Genomic DNA, 24,563 nt, shown 5'->3' with positions numbered 1-24,563 from the left:
GTTTTTAAGGATTTTATTTATTTTGGAAAGAGAATGCCCTGGAGCAGGGGGAGTGAGAAACAGATGGAGATAAACTTCAGCAGACTACTTGCTGAGCCCAGAGTCCAATTCAGGGGCTAGATCTCTTGATCTCACCGCCCTGAGGTCTTGACCTTTGCGGAAACCAAGAGTCAGAAGCTTAACCAGTTGAGCAGCTCAGTTTTATAATAGGAAAGGGGTAGCTGTTAGACTTCTAAATTCACATATGTTCTGCTGGAGGTGACAAGCTGGATGAAACAGACTTCTAAATTCACATACATTCTGCTGGAGGTGACAAGCTGGATGAAACCCAAGATCTTGCCCTGTTCTTAGGTAAGGAGTGACGCTGAGGCTGGATCTTACTGTGGAGAATTAGTGGTCTGCCAAATCGAAATGGACAAATAAATCATTTTATACAATTTTAACTACCTGTCGTTTCTCTAGCAAAGGAGAAAACTACAAAATTCTGGCCCCAAATTAAGTTAACATATTCTGAGTATTTGCACAATAATAATGATATTGTGAATTGCTTTCATAATGTTCTTGTGTCCATACTCAATGTTTGAAACACAGTTAAGATCAATAATTTTTGGAGGGAGATGACTTTTGATTTAGAATAATAAGTTTCAATAAATACCCATACAGTGTTATTTTTATTTTATTTTTTTTCCCAGTTTTCCTTTTGGCATGACATTTCTAACTCTTAAATAGGCTGTAAATCCCTTGAAAACAGATTTTGATCTGAGAAGCTAAGTTGTGAAAAGTCATTTGTCACAGAAAAAAGAAAACTTCTATCACAACTTCTTGCTGGAATAAACTGGATGAGACTCATTTATGAGGCATACCAACTTGAGACCCCAAATACAACTACTCCTTTTTTTTTTCTTTTTCTTTTTTTTTAAAGATTTTATTTATTTATTTGACAGAGAGAGATCACAAGTAGGCAGAGAGGCAGGCAGAGAGAGAGAGAGAGAGAGAGAGAGGGAAGCAGGCTCCCCGCTGAGCAGAGAGCCCCATGCGGGACCCGATCCCAGGACCCTGAGATCATGACCCGAGCCGAAGGCAGCGGCTTAACCCACTGAGCCACCCAGGTGCCCCCAACTACTCCTTTTTTTCCTTCTTCCCTGCTTTTACAAACTTCCGGTAACAAAACAGACAACACTGTGTGGTGACAAATAAGACAGCTGCCACACAGGCCAGCAGGAACCCAATCACATCCAAAGAGTGGTACTGAAACCAGGTGAGGTCATGGGAGGCTGGCCTGAGGTGTTTGGCTCCTTTGTGGCGCATGACAAACTCTATCCAGAAGACTGCTCGATCCAAGGGCTTTATAGGCTGATCATGGTGAATTCTTGATAATCTCATAGCATTCTCTTTGTATCTAAAGCAGAAACATAAAGATACCAACATTGAAAGAAGCTCATTTGCCTAATCGTATAATTCCCATGAAAGGTTTTTGAAAAGTGAAAGGTTTTGAAAAGTGAAACTCACACATGATTCAAAATATAGGTCATAGAATTACAGAAGCAGTATGTTTTTTATTTGGATCCGCACTGGAGATTTGGCATTTAAATTGGAATTTTCGCATCACCAACTATTCTAAGAAGTGAAAATGGAAGTGCAGTGAGGATAGTTTGATCTTTTCTAACAGAGAAAATGCTGTGGGCCCTTGTAACAGCTGTAAATGAGATGGTGGGAATGCACTTATAGAATGATCTCAGGAAGCAGTGAAGGGAATTGTGTCATGGTAAGTAAATGCCACCTCACTGGTCCCTGTGCCTCCACTCTTCTGCCCTCTACTCTTTATTCTCCATCCTGTAGCCAGTCTGATTTTTGAAACCGATATCAGATCATGGCACTTCTCTGCTCAAAATTTCCAACTGGCTTCTCATTAACTATAGAATAATCCAGCTATGGATTTAACCAGCTATGGATTTTGGACTATAGGATCTTACCGATACAGCCTCCAGGCATCTTCTCCTCCTGTCACTTTGTCCCAAGTACACTCTGTTGCAGGCATAAAGGCCTGCTAAGAGTTCACTAAAGTTGACAAATATGTCCTCACATAAGCAGCTTTGCACTTTCTGTTCCCTCTGTCTCTCTGCTGGACATTTTTCCCGGCAACACTCCACAGCTGCTTCTACATATTGACAGATGACCCAGCTCTGTGTTCCATCTCAGGCTTTTCTGTGCCACACTATCAAAGCACCCTTAGACATTTGGGATGTGTGCGTGTGTGTGTGCTACTCCTTGAAACCTAGAATATTAAAACATATTTTCCGTAATAACATTTAAATATATAGCATAAAAAATGTACATAGTCTTAACTGAATAGCTCATAAATTCAAAATTAGCTAGAATATTATTGTGAAGTGGATGTAATAATACATCTACTACAAAGATATTGATATAGGGTATCACACGTACCCAGAAGGATCCCATATTCTCTGACTCTTTAAGTCATCATAGATTAGCTTTTATTATTTATGTATCAAAATCACAAGATAACACTCATTCCCTTTTGTCTTTTGTCTAACAGTTGTCAGTTAATTCTATTACTGTAGAGTATGCCATTGTTTGGCAATACCACAGAGTATTTCTTCATTTATCGATCAGTGGACATTTGTGTTAACAATTTTTTAGCTGTTATTACTAATGCTGTCCTAAAAATCTTGTGCATTTCTTTAGATTTGCATGTTTATACAGTTGTTTTTGTATATAAGGTGAAAGTGGAATTGCTGAGAATAAGGTTGTTTAGGGTTGTGATTTCTTTATTGACTGAATTATGTAGAAGTATATTGCTTAATTTCCAAAATTTAGAGTTGTTTCTGTTATCTGTCTTTGTGACAATTTCTAAGTGAATTCCAGTAAGGTTGGACAGTATACTGTTTATGATTTATATTTTCCAAATTTACTCTTGGTGTATAGCCCAGCATATGGTTAATTCCAGTATCTATTGCATTCTTGAAATATATGTATTCTCTGTTGTTTTATATATTTTGATGTATATGTATGTCGGATAGGTTATATTTCAAATTGAATCCTTTAAATCATTTAGGAATTTAGTCATTCCATTATCTTCTCCATCCATCCGTCCTTTCTTCCTTTCTTCTTTCTTTCTTTTTTTGTCTTCTTTTTCTATGTTATTGAGAAAGATGTTTGAAAACTCAATATTGTGACTATAGAGTTGTGTATTTGTTCTTCTGTCTACATCTGCTGCATTTTGATATCTTCATAGTAGGTGTCACCAGTTACTAATTGGTGTTGTTTTGACAGATTAGTCTATGTATCGTTATGAAATATGTATCTTTATTTTTGTTAGTGATTCTGGAGTACTGTGTCTGATAGCCGCATAGGCACAACATATTTCCTAATGGTTATGGCTAAAATAGATCGTTTTCTACATTTGTAATTAAAATCCTTTTCTACTTTTCTGTTTGAACATGTCTCCTAAACAGCATATAGTTTCTAAAATGCATTCTGACAACATTTGTCTTTAAATTATATAATCTGTTTAAGTTTAATGTAAGCGCTGGCATATTTATATGTTTACCTCCTGTCTTACTCTCTATTTTCTGTTCTATTTCTCCCACCTGCCATATATTTCTTTTTCTTTCTTGTCTATTTTAAAGTATTTTATTAATTCATTGTTCTACCATTTTCTTCTCGATAATACATTTTTCGGTATTTCTTTAGATGATACCCTCCTAATATAATATTAATATTGACAGTAGTAACAAATACTGAATTCATGGTTGCTGTGCTAGGCACTACAAATCCCCACACATTATTTTCCTGTGTAAAATAGAAAATTTCTTTATTTATCTTATCATCTTTAAAAAGTTTTGTCTTCAAAGATGCAATCAAGAAAGTGAAAAATCAAGTCAATCAGAATGGAAGAAAACGTTAACAAATCATATATCTGTTAGTGTGTTATATGCATAACACATGACAAATTCTTTAATAAGTTTATACAAATAATCAAATTTAAAAATTATCAAAGAATTGGAATAGACATTTCTCTAAAGAGGACACATGGATGGCAATTGGTATATGAAAAGATGCTTAATAATTTTGGCTATAAGGGAAATGGTAATAAAGAGTACAAGGAGAGACCCTTTACAACCTATGCGATGTCTACAATAAAACAGATGATAGGGGCACCTGGGTGGCTCAGTGGGTTAAGCCTCTGCCTTTGGCTCGAGTCATGATCTTAGGGTCCTGGGATTGAGCCTTGCATTGGCTCTCTACTCAGCAGGGAGCCTGCTTCCCCCTCTCTCTCTGCCTCCCTCTCTGCCTACTTGTGATCTCTGTCAGTCAAATAAATAAACAAATTAATTAATTAATTAAAAAGAAAACAGATGATAACAAGTGTTGGTAATGATGTGGAGAACTTGGATCTCCCATACTCAGCTTGTGGAAACGTAAAATGATGCATCTCATTTGGATATCAATTTGGCAGTTCTTTGCAGAGTTAACATATGACCAGCAATTCTACTCCTAGAATTTCCAAAAATTTCCTTTCATTTCCAAAAGAAGTGACAAATTTTGTTCACACAATAACATATGTAGTAATATTTATAATTCCTAAATGTGGAAATAACCAATGTTCATGCACTGAGGAATGAATAAATAGATTGTAATATAGCCATACCATAGAATATTAATCAGCAATGCAAAACTACTACATCAGTGAAAATCAAAAACATGCCAAGTGAAAGAAGCCATGTGCAAAAGGCCATAAATTGTATGATTCCATTTGTATGAAATATCCAGAATACAGCAATTAGGAGAGCCAGAAAGTAGATTGTTTACTTAAGGCAAGAGGAATGGGAAATGACTTCTAAGTCATATGTAATTCCTCTTTGGGTTAAGGAAAATGTCGAAAACTTATAGTCATGGCTTCATAATTCTGTAACATACTACATATGTTTGATTTTTGTACTTTAAATATTATGGTACAAAAATCACATATTATAAAATATATTAAAATAAAAATCAAAATTAATTCTTAGGCAAAAGATTTATAGTTTTGGAAGTTTTTGGTACTGAATTGAAAGTTATTTTACATAACTGCAAATTCTTCATTCTTTCATTCTAGGAATTCGATCATATTTTTAAACACGTGTTCTTACAATCCATATATAACTTTTGCATTTGCTCATATGGAAAATTGTTGTAGCATTAAATCAGTGGGGTTAAAAAGCAACTTTGGAATAAATGTCTGGTTAAAAATAAAGGTAGGTTTAAGATCAGTTATACATATTAAAATTTCAAAGTTAGCTTCTTAAATATAGGATGAAATGCATAGTCATCATTGATAGAAGAACCTATCTATAAATACTATTAATGAAAAAAATTATAATACTCACGAAGAGTTATTAATGACCATCCTCAATGCATTGAGCAAATCTGTACTAGACAGTGTGTGGAAATCCAGACTGACAGCTGCTCCCTTGGCCTTCATGTGAGCAAGGTTATCAGGTTGATCCGCAAACAAGGGAATGCCCACCATTGGAATCCCGTGGTGGATCGCCTCATAGATGCCATTGGTTCCACCATGAGTTACAAAGGCTTTGGTTTTTGGATGACCTAGGATTGGATGAATCTCAGCACATTAGTAATTATAATTCTTAGAAAAAAAAAGAGAGTTTAGCAATATAAGGCACATAGTATAATACATATGAAATGGCATTAAAATATCTTTTATATCCCAGGGGAAGAACTACATAAAGCTGCTGGAGAAGTCAATGAAAATTGATGTGGTAGTTGTAACTTGAAAAATGGTTAGAAGATGGCTGAACAGACAGATTGAAAGGGAAAATTCTGGATAAAGAATAGCATGTGCAAAAAAAAAAAAAAAGAAAAGAAAAGGAGGTGGCATATTAGAACATATTCTCTTAAACAGTAAAGTCACTGAGTTTAACATGTAGAGTGTCAAGGCAACAGGAAGTATGTCAGTGGTGGTTCAAATCAGGGGAAAGAAAGACTGCACTTTATCATGACATGTGTTATGACTTAATGAATAGGATTATGGTCTTTTCCTGGAGAAAGTGTAGAGTCACTGGGAATAATTTTTCATTAGCACTGAATACCCTTGCAGAATGAGAAAAGATAGGAATAAAGTGGGAGAATTAGGAGACAAAGTGATGATCCATTTAGTTATTAAAAATTTATTGGGAGAGGCAAGATGGTGGAAGAGTAAGGGACCTCATTTCATCTTGTTCCTGTTTAACGAGATAACTATCAAACCATTCTGACCACCTGTGAATTCAACTTGAGATGTAAGAACAGAATTGCTGAAATTTTACAAATAGAAAAGTGGGCACTTTTTGCAAGGTGGGAGGTGCAGAAAAATGAATCTGAATTTATTTGGAAGATAAATGGGAGGGGGAGGGAGCGTCCATAAGTTGGCTAACAGAAAGTGATTTAGCCCTGGAGGTCAAATTCAGACTCTTTAGAAGTCTTGTCCAGGGAGAGATGTCCCTGCCCGAAAGGTGCTCAGGTGGCAACGTGGGGCAGAATCCAAGGTGGGGCAATGTGGTCTCAGGATCCCTGGAGTCACAGAAAGAACAGGGGTCCCTGAGCTGCAGAATTCCCAATCCATTAGAGCAGAGAAACCAGTTATTTTCAGTCAGACAGGGAGGGGGTTCTCAGCTTAGTTTTCCATAAACTGCAAACTGCACCATGATTGGATGACCATTCTTTGTGTGGGCGACCTCCAAAGGGCAGAAATGTGGTGACCCTCCACCTTCCCCTGGGAGGATCAGTGTGGGTGCACACCACATGAGTCTGCAGTTTGGCACACACAGAACTGAAAACTGCTTATCCCTGAAGATTTGCTGAAGAGAAGGGGCTGTGATCTTTCAGCTCCAGGGCCGGAGACTGGCATGCAGCCATTTTAATTTTCATTCTCCAAAGAGGCACAGAGGATCGTCAGTGAACAAAAACCACATAGAGTCATCAGAAAGCTTACATTGAGCCCAGCCCCTGGCAAGATGTTGTGCAAATCTCCCAGGAAAGACACCTGAGAATCTGTGCAGCTGGCCCTTCTACTAGAAGACTAGCAAAAACAACAGGGAACACCCAGTTTTTGGAGCACAGAGGAGTATAAAACTCCAGCACAGGACGAAAATATTATATCGAATTCAGTTTTTCTGAAGAGTCATTAAACTTTCAGTTTAAAACCTCTTGTTCTTTTGTTCTTTTTTCCTTTTCAACTGGTTTCTTATTTTATTATTTTTTAAACATATTGTTTCTATGTACGTGAGAGAGAACCAGCAGGGAGGAATCACAGAGGGAAAGAGAGAGAGAAGGAATTTCCATGCTGAGGAGGGAGCCACATGCAGGGCTCAATCTAAAAACCTGGAGATCATGAGCTGAGCCAAAGGCAATAGCTTAAATGGCTGAGCCACCCAGGCACCCCAACTGGCTTCTTATTTTATCAATTCTTTGTTTTTATGTATTTTTTTAGCTTTCATTTTTAAATTTACATTTTATAGATTTAGTATTCATTTTTGGCTTCCTCTCACTGTTTCAATTATATTTTTGTGTTTATATGAGTTTTGCTTTCCTTATAATTTTGGGATTTAGTGTTTTCTAACAGACCAAAATACACCCAGGACCAAGTCGATCACCATGTTTTGTCCACTTGGGAGATTATAATCTCACTCCCCCAACACCTTTTTTTTTTTCTTTGTCATTTTTAGTTTCTGACCTCCTTGATTTGTCTAGTGTGTGTCATTTGATTCATGGTTGGTATTTTTTTATTTTGTTGTCTCATTCTTCCATTCTTCTCTGGGTAAAATGCCTAGAAGGAGGAAATCACAACAAAAGAAGGAACCATAGGTGATACTCTCTGACACAGATATAATCAAAATGGATATATGTAAAATGCCAGAGCTGGAATTCAGAACAATTGTTATAAAGTTACTAAGTGGGCTGGAAAAAAAGTATAAAACATACTAGAGAATCTCTTAGTGCAGAAATAAAATCTAATAAGACAAATTAAAATATTTTAACTGAGATGCTCCCTAAAATGGATGCTCTTACAGCTAAGGTAAATGAGGCAGAAGAGTCAGTAACACAGAAGACAAGATGATGGAAAGGAAGGAAGGAAGCCAGAGAAAAGGAAGAAAAATAACTAATGGACCCAGAGGGTGGGGGAGATATGATAAATCAGTGATCCCATAAAACAGAATAATATTAGAATTTTTGGGGTCCCAGAGGAAAAGAAAGAGAAGTCCATGATGCATATTTGAGCAAATCATAGCTGAGAATTTCCCTACGCTGAGGAAGGAAACAGGCATTCAAGCCCAGGAATCACAGAGAACTCCCCTGAAAATCAATAAAAATATGTTCAAAACCTTGACACATAACAATGAAACCTGCAAATCTCAGAGACAAAAGGAAAACCCTGAAAGCAGCTTGGGACTAGAGGTCCATAACCTACAAAGGTAGAGACATTAGACTCACAGCAGACCTATCCACAGAGACCTGGCAAGCCAGAAAAGGCTGGCATGCTATATTTAGAGTGCTAAAGAAGACAAATAGGAAGGCAAGAATACTTTATCCAGCAAGACTTTCATTCAAAATAGGAGAGAGAAAAGGCTTCCAGGACAAACAGAAATTCCAAGAATTTCTGATCACTAAACCAGCTCTGAAAGTAATATTAAAGGAGATCCTTTAAGTGAAGAGAGAGTCCAAAAGTAATATAGACCAGAAAGGAACAGAGACAACCTACAGAATCAGTGGCTTTATGGGAATACAATAGCACAAAACTCATATCTTTCAATAGTTACTCTGAATGAAATGGGTTAAGTGGACTAACAGATTACATAAAAATAGCAAGACACATTGATATGCTGTCTGCAAGAGACACATTTTGGACTCAAGGACACCTTCAGATTGAAAGTGAGGGGGTGGAAAACAATTTTTCATGCTAATGGGCATCAGAAGAAAGCTGGGTTGGCAGTCCTCATGTCAGAAAAATCAGATTTTAGACCAAAGTCTGTAGAAAGGGATGAAGAGAGACACTATATCATAACTAAAGGGTCTTTCCAACAAGATCTAACAATTAAAATATGTATGCTTCTAACTTGGAAACAATGATTTATATAAATATATTAATAACCAAATTAAAGTAACACATTGATAACAGTGCAATAATAGGGAATTTCAATATCCCACTCTGTAATGGACATCTAAGTGAAGATAAACAAGGAAACAAGGGCTATGGATGACACAGTGGATGAGATGGTCTTCACAGATATATACAGAGCATTCCATCTAAAGCAACAGGATACACATTCTTCTTAAGTGCACATGGAACATTCTCCAGAATAAATCACATACTGGGTCACAAATTGTTTTTCAACCCATATCAAGAGATTGAGATTATCCCTGACATATTTTCAGGCATGATGCTTTGAACTTGAACTCAATGACAAGAGGATGTTTGGAAGGAACTCAAACATTTGAAGGTAAAAGAAAATTCTACTAAAGAAAGAATGGGTCGACCAGGACATTAAAGAAGAATTAAAAGGTTTCATGGAAACCAATGAAAATGAAAACACAACTGTTCAAAACCTTTAGGATGCAGCAGAGGCAGTCCTAAGAGGGAAGTACATAGCAATGCAAGCCTTTTTCAAAAAAATTAGAAAGGTTTCAATATACAAGCTATCTTTAACATGAAAGAAGTGGAGGAAGAACAGCAAATAAAGCTTACACCAAGCAGAAGAAAAAATAACAATTAGGGCACAAATCAATGAAATATAAACCAAAAGAGTAGAGTAGATCAATGAAACTAGAAGCTTGTTCTTTCAAAGAGTTAATTACATCAATAAATCAGTAGCCAGATTATCAAAAAGAAGAGAGAAATGACCCAAATTAATAAAATCATGAATGAAAGAGTAGAGATCATGATCAACACAAAGGAAATACAAATAATTTTAAGTATATGTTATGAGCAACTAAATAACAACAAATTAGGCAATCTGGAAGAAATGGCTGCATTTCTGGAAATGTATAAACTACTAAAACTGAAACAAGAAGAAATAGAAAATGTGAACACACTGATAACCAGGAAGGAAGCTGAAGTAGTAAGAAAAAATCTCCTAACCAAATAGAGACAAGAGCCGATGGCTTCCCATGGGAATGCTACCAAACATTTAAAGAATAATACCTATTGTTCTGAAGCTGTTTCAAAAAATAGATATGGAAGGAAAACTTCTGAATTCATTTTATGAGGCCAGCATTACCATGATCTCCAAACCAAAGGCCCCACCAAAAAGGAGAATTACAGACCAATACACCTGATGAACATGGATGCAAAATTTCTCACCAAGATACTATCCAATAAGATCCAACAGAGCATTCAGTGGATTATTCACCAAAACGAAGTGAGATTTATTTCTGGGCTGCAAGGGTGGTTCTGCACTCACAAATTAATCAATGTAAGACATCACATTAATAAAAGAAAGGGCAAGAACCATATATGTCCTTCTCTATTGATGCAGAAGAACATTTGACAAAACAGAGTATGTTTCTTGATTAAAACTCTCCACAGTGTAGGCATAGACGGAAACTATCTCAATACCATAAAAGCCATTTATGAGAAGCCTACAGTGAATATCACTCTCAATGGGGGGGAAACAGAGCTTTTTCTCTAAGTCAGGAATATGACAGGGATGCTCACTCTCACCATTTTTTTTCAAGATAGTACTGGAAGTCCTAGCCTCAGCAGTAAGATAACAAAAAGAAATCAATTGCATGCAAATTGGCAAAGAAGAAGTCAGACTCTCACTCTTTGCTGATGACATGATACCTTATGTGGAAAACCCCAAACACTGTACCCCCAAATTGCTAGAACTGATACAGGAATTCAGTCACATGGCAGAAAATAAAATCAATGCACCGAGACCAGTTGCATTTCTTTTTTTTTTTTTTAATTTATTTGACAGAGAGAGATCACAAGTAGACAGAGAGGCAGGCAGAGAGAGAGAGAGAGGGAAGCAGGCTCCCTGCTGAGCAGAGAACCCGATGTGGGACTCAATCCCAGGACCCTGAGATCATGACCTGAGCCGAAGGCAGAGGCTCAACCCACTGAGCCACCCAGGTGCCCCACCAGTTGCATTTCTATACACTAACCATGAGACAGAAGAAAGAGAAATTGAGGAGTCTATCCTATTTAAAATTGCACCCAAAACCATAAGATACATTGGAATAATCCTAACCAAAGAGGTAAAGGGTCTGTACTCTAAAAATTACAGAAGACTTGTGAATGAATTTGAGGAGGACACAAAGAAATGAAAAAATATTCCATGCTCATGAATTGGAAGAATAAATATTGTTAAAATGTCCATGGTACCCAGAGCAATCTACACATTCAGTGAAATCCTGATTAAAATATCATCAACATTTTTCAAAGAACTGGTACAAATAATCCTAAAATTTGTAAGGATCCAGAAAAGACCCCAAATGTTGAAAAAGAAATGTTGAGAGTGGAATGTTTAAAGGAATGTTGAAGAAAGAAATATTGAAAAAGAATATCAACGTTGGTGGCATCACAATTCTGGATTTCAAGCTCTATTACAAAACTGTAATCATCAAGACAGTGTGGTATTGGCACAAAAACAGATACTTAGATCAATGGCAAAGAAGAGAGAACCCCAAAAGGAACCCTCAACTTTATGGCCCACTAATCTTTGACAAAGAAGGAAAGAATATCCAATGAAAATATGACAGTCTCTTCCATCGATTGTGTTAGGAAAATTGGATAGCCACCTGTAGAAGAATGAAAATGGATTATTTTCTTACACCATGCACAAAGATAAACTCAAAATGGATGAAAGACCTAACTGTGAGACAGGAATCCACCCAGATTCTAGAGAACACAGGTAGCAACCTCTTCAACCTCAGCCACAGTAACTTCTTGCTAGACATGTCTCCAAAGGCAAGGTAAACAAAGCAAAAATGAACTGTTGGGACTTCATCAAGATAAAAAGTTTCTGCACAGCAGAAGAAACAGTCAACAAAACTAAAAGACAACCTACAGAATGGGAGAAGATATTTGCAAATGACCTATTAGATAAAGGGCTGATATCCAAGATTTATAAAGAACTTATCAACATCAACACCCAAAAAACAAATAATCCACTCAAGAAATGAGCAGAAGACATGAACAGACATTTCTGCAAAGAGGACATAAAAATGGCCAACAGGCACATGAAAAAATGCTCAACATCCCTTGGCATCAGGGAAATACAAATCAAAACCACAATGAGATACCACCTTACAACAGTCAGAATGGCTATAATTAACAAGATAGGGGACAACAAATGTTGGTGAGGATGTGGAGAAAGGGGAACCCTCTTATACTGTTGGTGGGAATGCAAGCTGGTGCAGTCACTCTGGAAAATATTATGGAGGTTCCTCAAGATGTTAAAAACAGAGCTACCTTATGACCCAGCAATTGCAATTCTAGGTATTTACCTCAAAGATACAAACGTGTTGACCTGAAGGAGCACTGCTATAACCCCCAGTGTTTATAACAGCAATGTCCACAATAGCCAACCTGTAGAAAGAGCTGAGATATCCACAGAGAGATGAATGGATAAAGATAATATGGTGTAATGATGGAATATTACTTAGCCATCATAAAGGTTGAATATTTACATTTACATAGACATGGATGGAACTGGAGGGTATTATGCTGAATTAAATAAGCCATTCAGAGAAAGACAATAATCTCATGTTTCACCCATATGTGGAATATAAGAAACAGCACAGAGAAGCATAGGGGAAGGATGGAAAACAGAATGGAAAGAAATCATACAGGGAGACAAACCTATGATTTGCTATAGTTTGCCCCTATAGGGAGCAAACCAAGGGTTGCTGGAGAGGAGGTGGATGGGGGATAGGGTAATTGATTGATGGACATTAGGGAGGGGAATTGATGGTGTGAGCACTGGGTGTTATATGCAAATGATAAATTATTAAACAGTACAACTGAAACTAATGATGCACTCTATGTTGGCTATTTGCATTTAAATTAAAAAATAGAAAATTATATTTAGAAGTAATTACACCTGAAATAAAGATACTTTGATTCTGGTCATAAGGAATATGACTGTGTATAATAACATCCCATATCTGATCTTTTTCCCTCCTAGCACGGAAAAATAAATGTAAAGAAGTTAAGTTTTGTTTTTGAATTTTTCAATAATGAATGTTCAATCAATTTGCTGCTTGGGAACTCTTATCATTTTGTTTAGCATTACTTTTAATTCAAGGTTTTCCAGATTCTTACCAAGAAGGTCATTCTGGGGGATCCAGTCATACAGCCGAGTATTTGGCCCTAACTTGTCTGGTTTCTTGCCGGCAAATCTCCATAGAACCTGTTAAAGAGAATCCCTTATTTCGTGAGTTGAAACTTTGAAGTTATAGCATATTAGAATTTTAAAGAAATTAGGAGATAATCTAGTTAGATCCTTTTCACTGACTGATAAATTAACAGGACAAATATATTAAAAATGAGACCACTAAAATGTTGGTATAATAAAATACCCACATTTTTAACTTATTTTTACATTCAATCAAGTATGAATGTAATCATGATGTTTCACACATAGAGATTAGACAAATGAGATTAACAGTGACAAATACAAGTAAGAAATTTTTAGGCAGTTATAATTCTAGTGCAAACAAATTGGAGGTTACTAATGCCTACACATTTGTTTTGTTTTATCTATTATAACTGCTATCATCTTCCAATGTAATATTATCTATTTATTTCTTTTGGAGGGTTACAGGAGGGAGTTCATGTATATCCACTTGTTCCATATGTTATTTTATTAGAGTTTTACACCTTTTGAAATACAAAAAAGCTAAGTATGCAATCTATTGTTTGTGAGAAATAAATATTTATACTTACCAGTAGTTTATTAATATAAATAACTTCTCTTAGTACCTATAATTTCTTTTACATTACTAATTATTAGGCACTACCTCCAAGAAAAAGGTAATTTTTCACATGAATCCAGATTATTATTACTATTTCTTGGTTTGGAAATTATTTAAATGTTACAAAGAAGAGCCTATTGGCACTTCAGAAATAACAATGCAGCTGTTGAAAAACATCCAAAACTGTGATGACGCAACATTTCATTGAACTGATTGTTAACACTTCAGTGATGCACTACAAAACATTGATGGCATGGATTAATATGAGTTCTATATCCAATAATTTCCATTTCCAGTACCAAAATAGATTGATTTTAGAATTCCCCACCAATCCACATAAACTGGATGATGGTTTACATTGGTTAACATGTATTTGTTAAGCGAATGTTCAAGTAACTTTAAATATTAAGTGAACATTAGCATAAAGAGAAACTATATCAGTAAACCAAAAAGTAGTTCACAAATACCTAAATACTCCAGGTGTTTTCTATATATCAGAAAATAATTTACCACTATATTTTACATAGAAAGAGGCATCTGGAACTTTCCCTTCCTAGGCTTGTTTCTGGTTGACTCCTTAATATATTTCCATTTCCTTCCTTAATCAGGAGGAGTTACTATTCTGGTAAGTTAAAGTCCTTTTGGAACCTCTATTACTAAGCTCAGGGTCACCTAGAGGGGTGGACTCATCTCCTCCCCTTTCATTTATTTTACTCTTTTACTCTTTTTTTTTTTTTTCATTTATTTATTTATTTATTTATTTATTTTTAATTTTTTTTTTCCCCCTTTTATTAATTTTTTCCGCGTAACAGTATTCATTCTTTTTGCACAACACCCAGTGCTCCATGCAAAACGTGCCCTCCCCATCACCCACCACCTGTTCCCCCAACCTCCCACCCCTGACCCTTCAAAACCCTCAGGTTGTTTTTCAGAGTCCATAGTCTCTTATGGTTCGCCTCCCCACCCCAATGTCCATAGCCCGCTCCCCCTCTCCCAATCCCACCTCCCCCCAGCAACCCCCAGTTTGTTTTGTGAGATTAAGAGTCATTTATGGTTTGTCTCCCTCCCAATCCCATCTTGTTTCATTTATTCTTCTCCTATCCCCCTCCCCCCCCATGTTGCTTCTCCATGTCCTCATATCAGGGAGATCATATGATAGTTGTCTTTCTCCGATTGACTTATTTCACTAAGCATGATACGCTCTAGTTCCATCCACGTCGTCGCAAATGGCAAGATTTCATTTCTTTTGATGGCTGCATAGTATTCCATTGTGTATATATACCACATCTTCTTGATCCATTCATCTGTTGATGGACATCTAGGTTCTTTCCATAGTCTGGCTATTGTAGACATTGCTGCTATAAACATTCGGGTACACGTGCCCCTTCGGATCACTATGTTTGTATCTTTAGGGTAAATACCCAGTAGTGCAATTGCTGGGTCATAGGGTACTCTTTTACTCTTAACAGGGTCCACTCCACCAGTCATGTCAGTTTTTCACTTTCCCTGAATCATCTAGGCTGGAATATTGCCAAAACATAGCTTGGTGAGCCCTGGGCATCCTTTCTCTGAACAGCACACTGAGTTGGCTTTTCTCAAAAAGCTAGTGGAAGGAAAAGAAACCTGGGTTATCCAGCAAGCATAAAATGCATGAAGCTTTTCAGACTTTTATCAGTTCCTGCTTAACATAACTGTTGAAATTTAGCTCCTTTCAGAGAACATCTATGTGTTTTTCAGTGTCCTTGGAAATCCTGTAAGGAGAAGGAGTGAATGACAGGACAGAATTTGGTGATTTCTGCATCTGCCATAATACATTATAATAGCAAACGTTACACTGTATCTCCTAAACATATACCTCCTAAATATATTTCTTTCTGATCTCAATGTTAATGCCAAAGTTATTGTCAAAACACATTCTGTACTACCACTTTACCATCTGCCATGTATATTTTGCTCATATCTGAGATAAATTGGAGCTATCATCAGGGTTTCCATGTCATGAAGGAAAGGGCAAACAAACTCTTTACACAGTTTAATAGACTCATTAAGTAGTTGTATAGGATTAAGTTCTTTATCTAACCTTTTGTGGAATCTGTGCAAGGGCTGATGCAATCACATTGGCTTTTTCATCTGGCATGTTACTGATCATAGATCCCAGTGTAAACACCACAATACCATTTTCTCCAGAGCTCTGAACAAACTCTTCCATTTCCTGTGAAGAAAGAACTTATTCCATTACAAAAGAGGAACACCACAGCAAACACTATTAAACAAATTTCTACAGGGGTGCCTGGGTGGTTCAGTCAGTTAAGTATCTGACTCTTGATTTTACCTCAGGTCATGATCTCAGGGTTGTGAGTTTGAGCCCCGAGTCTGGCTCTACACTCAGTGGAATCTGCTGGGTCTTCTGTCTCTCACTCTGCTCCCTTCCCCTATCCCCCACCTCTCTCTAAAATAAATAAATCTCAAAAAAAAAATCTTCAATTTCTTTCATGAGTGTTCTGTAGTTCCTCGAGTACAGATCCTTTACCTCCATTTATTCCCAGGTATCTTATGGTTCTTGGTGCTATAGTAAATGGAATTGATTCTCTAATTTCCCTTTCTGTATTTTCATTGTTAGTGTATAAGAAAGCCACTGATTTCTGTACATTGACTTTGTATCCTGCCATGTTACTGAATTGCTGTATGAGTTCTAGTAGTTTGGGAGTGGAGTCTTTTGGGTTTTCCATATAAAGAATCATGTCATGTGCAAAGAGAGAGAGTTTGACTTCTTCATTGCCAATCTGGATACCTTTTATTTCTCTTTGTTGTCTGATTGCTGTTGCTAGGACTTCTAATACTATGTTGAACAAGAGTGGTGAGAGTGGACATCCTTGTCACATTCCTGATCTCAACAGGAAGGCTGCAGGCTTTTTCCCATTGAGGATGATATTTGCTGTGGGTCTTTCATAGATAGATTTTATGGAGTTCAGGAATGTTCCCTCTATCCCTATCCTTTGAAGCGTTTTCATCAGGAACGGATGCTGGATTTTGTCAAATGCTATTTCTGCATCAGCTGAGAGGACCATGTGGTTCTTCTCTCTTCTCTTATTGATTTGTTCTATCACATTGATTGATTTGTGAATATTGAACCATCCTTGTAACCCAGGGATGAATCCCACCTGGTCATGGTGGATAATCTTTTTAATGTGCTGTTGGATCCTGTTTGCTAGGATCTTGTTGAGAATCTTAGCATCCATATTCATCAGTGATATTGGTCTGAAATTCTCCTTTTTGGTAGGGTCTTTGCCTGGTTTAGGGATCAAGGTAATGCTGGCTTCACAAAAAGAGTCTGGGGGAGATGGAGAGGAGAAGAGGGTTGAGGGAAATTGGAAGGGGAGATGAACCATGAGAGACTATGGACTCTAAAAAACAACCTGGTCGTTTTGAAGGGGCGAGGGGTGGGAGGTTGGAGGAATCAGGTGGTGGGTAATAGGGAGGGCACGTATTGCATGGAGCACTGGGTGTGGTGCAAAAACAATGAATACTGTTACACTGAAAAGAAATTTTAAAAAAATCTTCAAACAGCTAAAGAGAGATACCAAATAGTACCAGGATTTTTAGAGTAATGTCTGTTTTTATCTTTAAATGGTGGTGAAATACACAAAATTTTTACCATTTTAACTATTCCTGGGCATGCAGTCAGTAATGTCTATATTTACACTGCTGGGCATCCAATCACCAGAACTTTTTCATCTTGCTAAACTGAAATTCTGTGCTCCTTATATAACAATTCCCCATTCCCTCTTTAACCAACTTTAGCAACCATTATTATACTTTGTATTTCTATGAATCTGACTAATCTGTATACCTCGTATCAGTGGAATCATACCATTTTCATCTTCTTGTGATTGCCCCTTTTCATTTTCTGTAACTTCCTGAAGTTTTCCCACTTTAGAGTATGTGTTAGACGTTTCTTCTGTTTTATGACTAATACTCCATAGTGTGTAAATACATTATATTTATGGTTTTATCTGTTCTGGACACTTGTGTTACACTGAATAGAACTTCTGCTAGGTTTACTTCAGGATTTAGACTTTGAGTAAGTTACCATACACACTTAAACATTTTGTAATCAAAATTGGTATTAGGTTAACCATCAAATAAGATCTTAGTTACATCTTATTACTAATAAAAAGGTGGACAACAAGATGTTGAAGAGACCATAAAATCATTCAGTAAGCAAGGGATGCTTGTTATTCTTATGTCTTAAAGGCACAATGTCAACTTAAAACATATTACCTTATTGCTTTCCTTCATAAAGTATCATCTTATACATTAACAGAATTATTTTGCAATTTTATGCTATGAATATTTTTCAGCTCTAAGTGGTTGAAATAATTTGACCCTCATTAAATATGCAGAATTTGGGTTACTTATTATGTACAAAATATAGTTTTTGTTGTGCTCATTTTGTCAGTCTGCTATAATGTTGAGAACCATGTTCCCCTGATAATCCTTTTTTTAAAAAGATTTTATTTATTTGTTTGTCAAAGGGAGGAAGCACAAGTAGACCCAGTGGCAGGCAGAGGTAGAGGGAGAAGCAGACTCCTCGCTGAGCAAGGAGCCCAATGTGGGTGTCTATCCCAGGACTCTGGGATCATGACCTGAGCTGAAGGCAACCGCTTATCTGACTGAGCCACCCAGGTTCCCTCCCCCAATAATCTTTACTAAGATTTTGTCTTGCCTTGGTAAGTGGCAGAAAACACATTTCTCATCATCTAAGCAAACCCATTAATGCTCTAAGATCTCAAGCCTTGGATTCTCAAAGAGGAATTGTGTAAATGTTGGAGTGACAGCAAGTGAACATTGGATTTGACTGCAGATATTGTTGGGACACACAAACATTGTTGAGGAATGATATTTCTAAGTAGAATACTGGTTAAATGCTTCAGAGCAAATAAAACAAAGGAGACAAGAATCAGTTACCTTAGGCAGGGGTTTGGCAGGTTTACAGTGGAGTCCTCCAACAAACTCAAAATTTGGTAGGATTGGGCGAGGAAATTCAAAATCCCAGTAGGTTCGAATGAGCCATATTTGAGCCTTCCCCCTTAACTCAGATATTGTAGTGGGTCTTCCTGAAGGGAGAAAAAAACAAACAAACATCACATTAGTAAGAAAAAGGAGAAAAATCATATGATCATTTCCATATATGAAGAAAAATCATTTGACAAGGTACACACTCATTCAGGATAAAAACTCTCAACGAGGTTGGTTTAGAGGGAACACACCTTAACAAAATAAAGGCCTCATATGGAAAACCCACAGGGAACATCATATTCAATGCGGAACAACTGAGAGCTTTCCCCCCAAAGTCAGGAAGAAGACTAGAATGTCCACACTTATGACTTTTATTCAACATAGTACTACATGTTCTGGGTATAACAATCAGACAACAATAAGAAAGAAAATCCTTTCGAATTGGTAGGGAAGAAGCAAACTTTCACTATTTGCAGATGACAAGATATTATAGAAAACCCTGAAGAAAGTGTTAGTATCCAAAATATATAAAGAACTTATACATCTCAATACCACAAAATCAAATGATCCAATTTAAAAAAAAGGATAGAAGACATGAACACACATTTTTTCAAAGAAGACACACACTTGGACAACAGACACATGAAAAGATGCTCAACACTACTCATCAGCAGGAAATGCAAATCAAAACTCCAATGAGATATCACCTCACATCTTTCAGAAAGGCTAAAATCAAAGCCACAAGAAACAAGTGTGGATATTTCTCAAAAAGTTAAAAATAGAAGTACCTTATGATTCAGCAATTGCACTACTAAGTATTTACTGAAAGCATAAAAAATATTTATTCAAAGGGATACATGTACCCCAATGTTTAGAGCAGCATTATCTACAATAGCCAAATTATGGAAACAGCTTAAGTGTTCATCAACTGATGAATGGCTAAAGAAGAAATGGTATATTTATACAATGAATATTACTCAGCCATAAAAAAAGAATAAGATCTTAAGGCACCCAGCTGGCTCAGTTGGTTAAGCCTCCAACTCTTGGTTTTGGCTCAGGTCCTGATCTAGTGGTCATGGGATGGAGCCCCAAGTGGGTCTCTGTGTTCAGTGTGGAGTATACTTCAGATTCTCTCTCTCTTTATTCCTCTCTCTCTCTCTCTCTCTCTCTCTCAAGAAAAGGAATAAAATATTTTTTTAAAAAAATGAAATCTCACATTTTTCAATGACATGGATGTAGCTAGAGACTATTATGCTAAGTAAGTCAGTCAGAGAAAGACAAATACCATATGATTTCACTCATATGTGGAATTTAAGAAACCAAACAAAGGGCAAAAGACAAGGAAAGAGAGAGACAAACCAAGAAAAAGACTCTTAACTATAAAGAACAAACTGTTACTAGAGGGGCAGTGGGTAAGTGGATGGTTTCAACAGATGATGAGGGATTAAGGAGGGCACTTCTAAGGGGCATAGAGTGATGTCCAGAATTGTTGAATAACTATATTGTACACCTGAAACTAATATAATACTCTTTGTTAACTATACTGGAATTAAAATTAAAATTTAATGCAAAATAAAAGTAAATAAATAAGTAAGTAAAGAACCCTACAACAAGCAATAGGTAGAGGAAATGAAGTAATGGTAATGATAATGTAATGTGAATATACTAGGAAATTTTCTGAAAGGAATTTGGAATAATTTAGTAAAAATGTTTAAAAGTATTTGTAGTTTGATAATAAAACACATATATGATAAAAACATGTATAACAATGTAAATATATATTTACATATTTATATATGTTGTTCATATGTATATATGAAAGACAAAGTTTAAGTCTCATTTCTAACATCACAGTAGTGCATTCACAATCATAAACAATTATTACACCTAAGCTGCTATCAAATTAAACATGCATTTATTTCCTTTGAAATGCTGCAAAAAACAGATGCAAATATAAACAATTATTTGAGCTCCCCAATCATTTAAACAATGGAAACATTCTTCCCTACTCAATCTCATTTCTATAATTTGGCAAGTTATTCCCTTGATCCTAGATTTTCCAAGAAAACTGTGAGGTTTGAAAGTGTGACTTGACTCCTTGTACTTATCATTGCCCTTAGTTCTTATTAGGAGCATAATAATATCTGTGTATTAAATAATATTTGCAAATAACAGCTGGAATATTTTCATCAAGTATGGAAATAGATATGGGCACTATTAATTTTGACTCATGTTTCCTTTAATGGAGTAATATAGCTTTCAAAAAATGTGAACTGTTAATGTGTATGTGCACCCTTCAACAAGATTTTTGGCCTTTAAAGCCTGATTTGCAAGCCCTGATGAAAGAATTTGTGATCGTTAGAAAATTCTTATCATAGGTTCCTGATTTCTTCCAGTTATGAAGGAATCTTTCAGGTAATATGACAAAACATTTTTATTTTTAAGTTAAAAAAGGGAAACAAGTGGACATAATATCCTCAATACTCTATAGACAATTGTACTAGCAATATGTGACTCCTCAATTAACATCTCTGCTTCAAGATAGTGAAATTTCTAATGTCTTTTTTTAAAAGATTTTATCTATTTGACAGAGAGAGAGAGCGAGTGAGCACATGCTGGGGAAGAGGCAGGCAGAGCAAGAGAGAGGAACAGGCTCCCTGCTGAGAGAGAGCCCAATTCAGGGCTCAATCTGAGGTCCCTGGGATCATGACCTGAGCTGAAGGCAGATGTTTAAACAACTGAGCCACCCAGGAATCCCTCTAATGCCCCTTTTTTTTAAAAAAAATGGGAAAAGTAAAGTAAAATGGATATGTAGGAGCTTTTGATCTTGATGAAGTCCCAAAAGTTCATTTTCGCTTTTGTTTCCTTGGCCTTTGGAGACATATCTTGAAAGAAGTTGCTGTGGCTGATATCGAAGAGGTTACTGCCTATGTTCTCCTCTAGGATTCTGATAGATTCCTGTCTCACGTTGAGGTCTTTTATCCATTTCGAGGAGTATTATGCCTCCATCAGAAAGGATGAATACCCAACTTTTGTAGCAACATGGACGGGACTGGAAGAGATTATGCTGAGCAAAATAAGTCAAGCAGAGAGAGTCAAGTATCATATGGTCTCACTTATTTGTGGAGCATAAGGAATAACATGGAGGACATGGGGGGAGATGGAGAGGAGAGGGAGTTGAGGGAAACTGGAAAGGGAGATGAACCATGAGAGACTATGGACTCTGAAAAACAACCAGAGGGTTTTGAAGGGGCGGGGGGCGGGTTGAAGAACCAGGTGGTGGGTAATAGGGAGGGCACGTACTGCATGTAGCACTGGGTGTGATGCCAAAACAATGAACACTGTTATGCTGTAAATAAACAAACAAAAAAAAAATGGATATGTAGGAAATAGGCACAGCAGAGAGGATTTTTAAGGCAGTGAAACTACTCTGATATAATAGTGGTGTATACATACCATTACAAATTTCCTAAAACCTATAGAATATACACCACCAAAAGTGAACTCCACTATAAATTATAGACCTTGGATGATAATGTGTCAGTGTAGGTTCATCAGTTGTAAAAAATGTACCACTCTGGTGGGGGATGCTGATAATGGGGGACCTTATGCATGTGTGGGGGCAAGGGTTATCTGGAAAATCTTGACTCCATATGCTGTCATTTAAAATTATTCTAAAAAGTAAAGCATACCAAAAGTAACATCTTCAACCTGTATTTAATAAATAACAAAGGAAGTTTAAAACACTTTATCCAGAAAAAAAAATTAAAGTATTAGAAACAAACACACAATGAATAGATATGTAATTGCTTCAAGAAATCCTTAGTGCTTTAATTTGTGGTTATTGAATTCCTGGAGTGTAATGTACTCAATAATGGATGACACAGTTGGAACTGGTCCTGTCATATAAGTCTTTCCATAATATTTGTGAGATTGGAAGATCATTTTATATTATCCTTTCATCATTTCATTTATAAAAGACAAATTCTTCTGACTTAATACAAACTCACCTTCCTAGGCACTAGGAATTAAGACTTTATGTTACCAACTAGAAACATGACTTACCTAGTACTTCACTGTAAAACTGATTCCAACTCTTCTCATTAAATGCTTGGAACCAAAAGTCAAAATAAAGCACATAGATCATATTTTTTACTCTCTCCATGAATGTCATTTGATCACTTAATTCTGACAAGATAATAGGCACATAGGATGGAGGGAAAGGAAGCCCTCCACTGTGCTTTTCAAATTCATAGCCAGGAGAGTAGCGGAGAGTGTACACTAAAGGTATTTTAAGTAGCTCAGCCAGCAGCTCACCACAGGGTCCAACGGTATCTGCAAGAATGACATCAAACCTCGATTCTCGTAGTTTGGTCATGAGATTCCTATTCAAAACTACATCTTTACAGAGCTTTTGAATACAGTCAGAATATTTCCACAACATGTCTTGCATTTGTGAAAAATATGTCCAAAATGTATCTCTTGGCAAATTATATATCCATGTAGTGAGCATTTTTCTGAAAACATCCTTAAAATCATCTTTAAGTATGGATGCAGGGAAAATCTCATATTTGATAGCAGATGATTTGCTCGGATCAACAAGAATGGAAGCTGAAGATGTCAGAACAGTCACTTCATGACCTCTCTGGACAAGTTCATCCAGGATTGTCTTTATATTGATCCAGTGGCTGTATTCTGTGGGCCACACCAGCACCTTACCACAACTCCCAGAGCTGAAGTAACAACTCAGCTGTAGCAGCAGAAGAACGGAAATCCACTTAGTAGACATCCTGGTAGAATGCAATGCTTCTTTGCAAATTTTTGTTTCCTTGTCCCATTGCCTATATTTATAGTCAAGAGAAATCAATCAGTAAGTTAAAGTATAACTCTTACATTTCAATGTAAACAGATTATGTGAACAGTCAGATTATTTGGATGGCAAATGGAGAAAGGCAAAGGCATGATGATTTCATCTGTACACAAATGTGTTTAATATTTGTTTCATGCTTATAAGTTCTATCATCTGGCTAAGAGCCAATGACCTAACATGTGCAAGTCACCTGTATTATGTAATATATTTTGGAAGAATGTCAGTGACAGTGGTGAGAGGTCACTGTCTGCAGTCCCAGTGACAGAAGAATTAAAGTTATTTTACAGGTGAATGTTATTTCTTGGATATGATGTTTCAAGAGATTTTTGTTTGGTTTTGTTCATAAAAATTTGGTTGACATGTAATTCATATGCTACATAATTGTCAGATTTTAAGTGTACAATTCAGTGGTTCATCTTATATTCACAGAATTGTGCAACCACCATGAAGATCAATTGTAGAGCACTTTTGTCACCCCAAATGGGAACTTTTACCCTCTAATGAAACTGCATTTTCTGTATCTCCCAGCCTTAGTCAACATTTTATCTACATTTTGTCATATTTACCATGTGTTCTGTGCATTTCATATAAATGAAATTATACAACATGTTGTGTTTTGTGACTGGCTCCCCTAATTAGCATAATGTTTTATGTTAGGAATTTGTTTTTTGACTTTACTGAGATATCATTATTA

General features: G+C 36.4%; 1 protein-coding gene across 3 annotated transcripts; it reads right to left on the bottom strand.

Moving 5' to 3' along the window:
- Window positions 1-652: 652 nt before the first annotated feature.
- On the bottom strand, window positions 653-23,812 carry LOC123933657 (UDP-glucuronosyltransferase 2B31-like). 3 transcript variants are annotated; one of them, XM_045993054.1, is made up of 7 exons: window positions 23,065-23,806; window positions 18,949-19,097; window positions 16,061-16,192; window positions 13,328-13,415; window positions 5,391-5,610; window positions 1,126-1,399; window positions 653-891 (listed from the first exon to the last, which is right to left on the bottom strand). In XM_045993054.1, the coding sequence occupies exons 1-7, from the start codon at window positions 23,786-23,788 to the stop codon at window positions 886-888; spliced, it is 1,593 nt and encodes a 530-aa protein (XP_045849010.1). In that variant the 5' UTR covers window positions 23,789-23,806; the 3' UTR covers window positions 653-885. The 3 variants fall into 3 exon arrangements, with proteins under 3 accessions (XP_045849010.1, XP_045849030.1, XP_045849019.1); XM_045993074.1 differs by lacking the exon at window positions 653-891 and having other exon boundaries at window positions 1,120-1,399; window positions 23,065-23,812; XM_045993063.1 differs by lacking the exons at window positions 653-891; window positions 5,391-5,610 and having other exon boundaries at window positions 1,302-1,399.
- Window positions 23,813-24,563: the final 751 nt, after the last annotated feature.

The sequence above is a fragment of the Meles meles genome, chromosome 2 (genome assembly GCF_922984935.1).
Source record: "Meles meles chromosome 2, mMelMel3.1 paternal haplotype, whole genome shotgun sequence".
NCBI lineage: Eukaryota > Metazoa > Chordata > Mammalia > Carnivora > Mustelidae > Meles > Meles meles.
This window is presented reverse-complemented; position numbering and strand designations above follow the sequence as displayed.

What these genes read in the sequence shown, in the direction of transcription:
- LOC123933657 (XM_045993074.1), bottom strand. Translation starts at nt 23,788, where the DNA reads ATGTCTACTAAGTGGATTTCCGTTCTTCTGCTGCTACAGCTGAGTTGT. An exon ending in CTGCCAAACCCCTGCCTAAG is followed by an intron (nt 16,193 to 18,948) that starts GTAACTGATTCT and finishes CTTTCTTCACAG; the next exon opens with GAAATGGAAGAGTTTGTTCA. An exon ending in ATGGTCATTAATAACTCTTC is followed by an intron (nt 1,400 to 5,390) that starts GTGAGTATTATA and finishes TTTCTGCTTTAG; the next exon opens with ATACAAAGAGAATGCTATGA.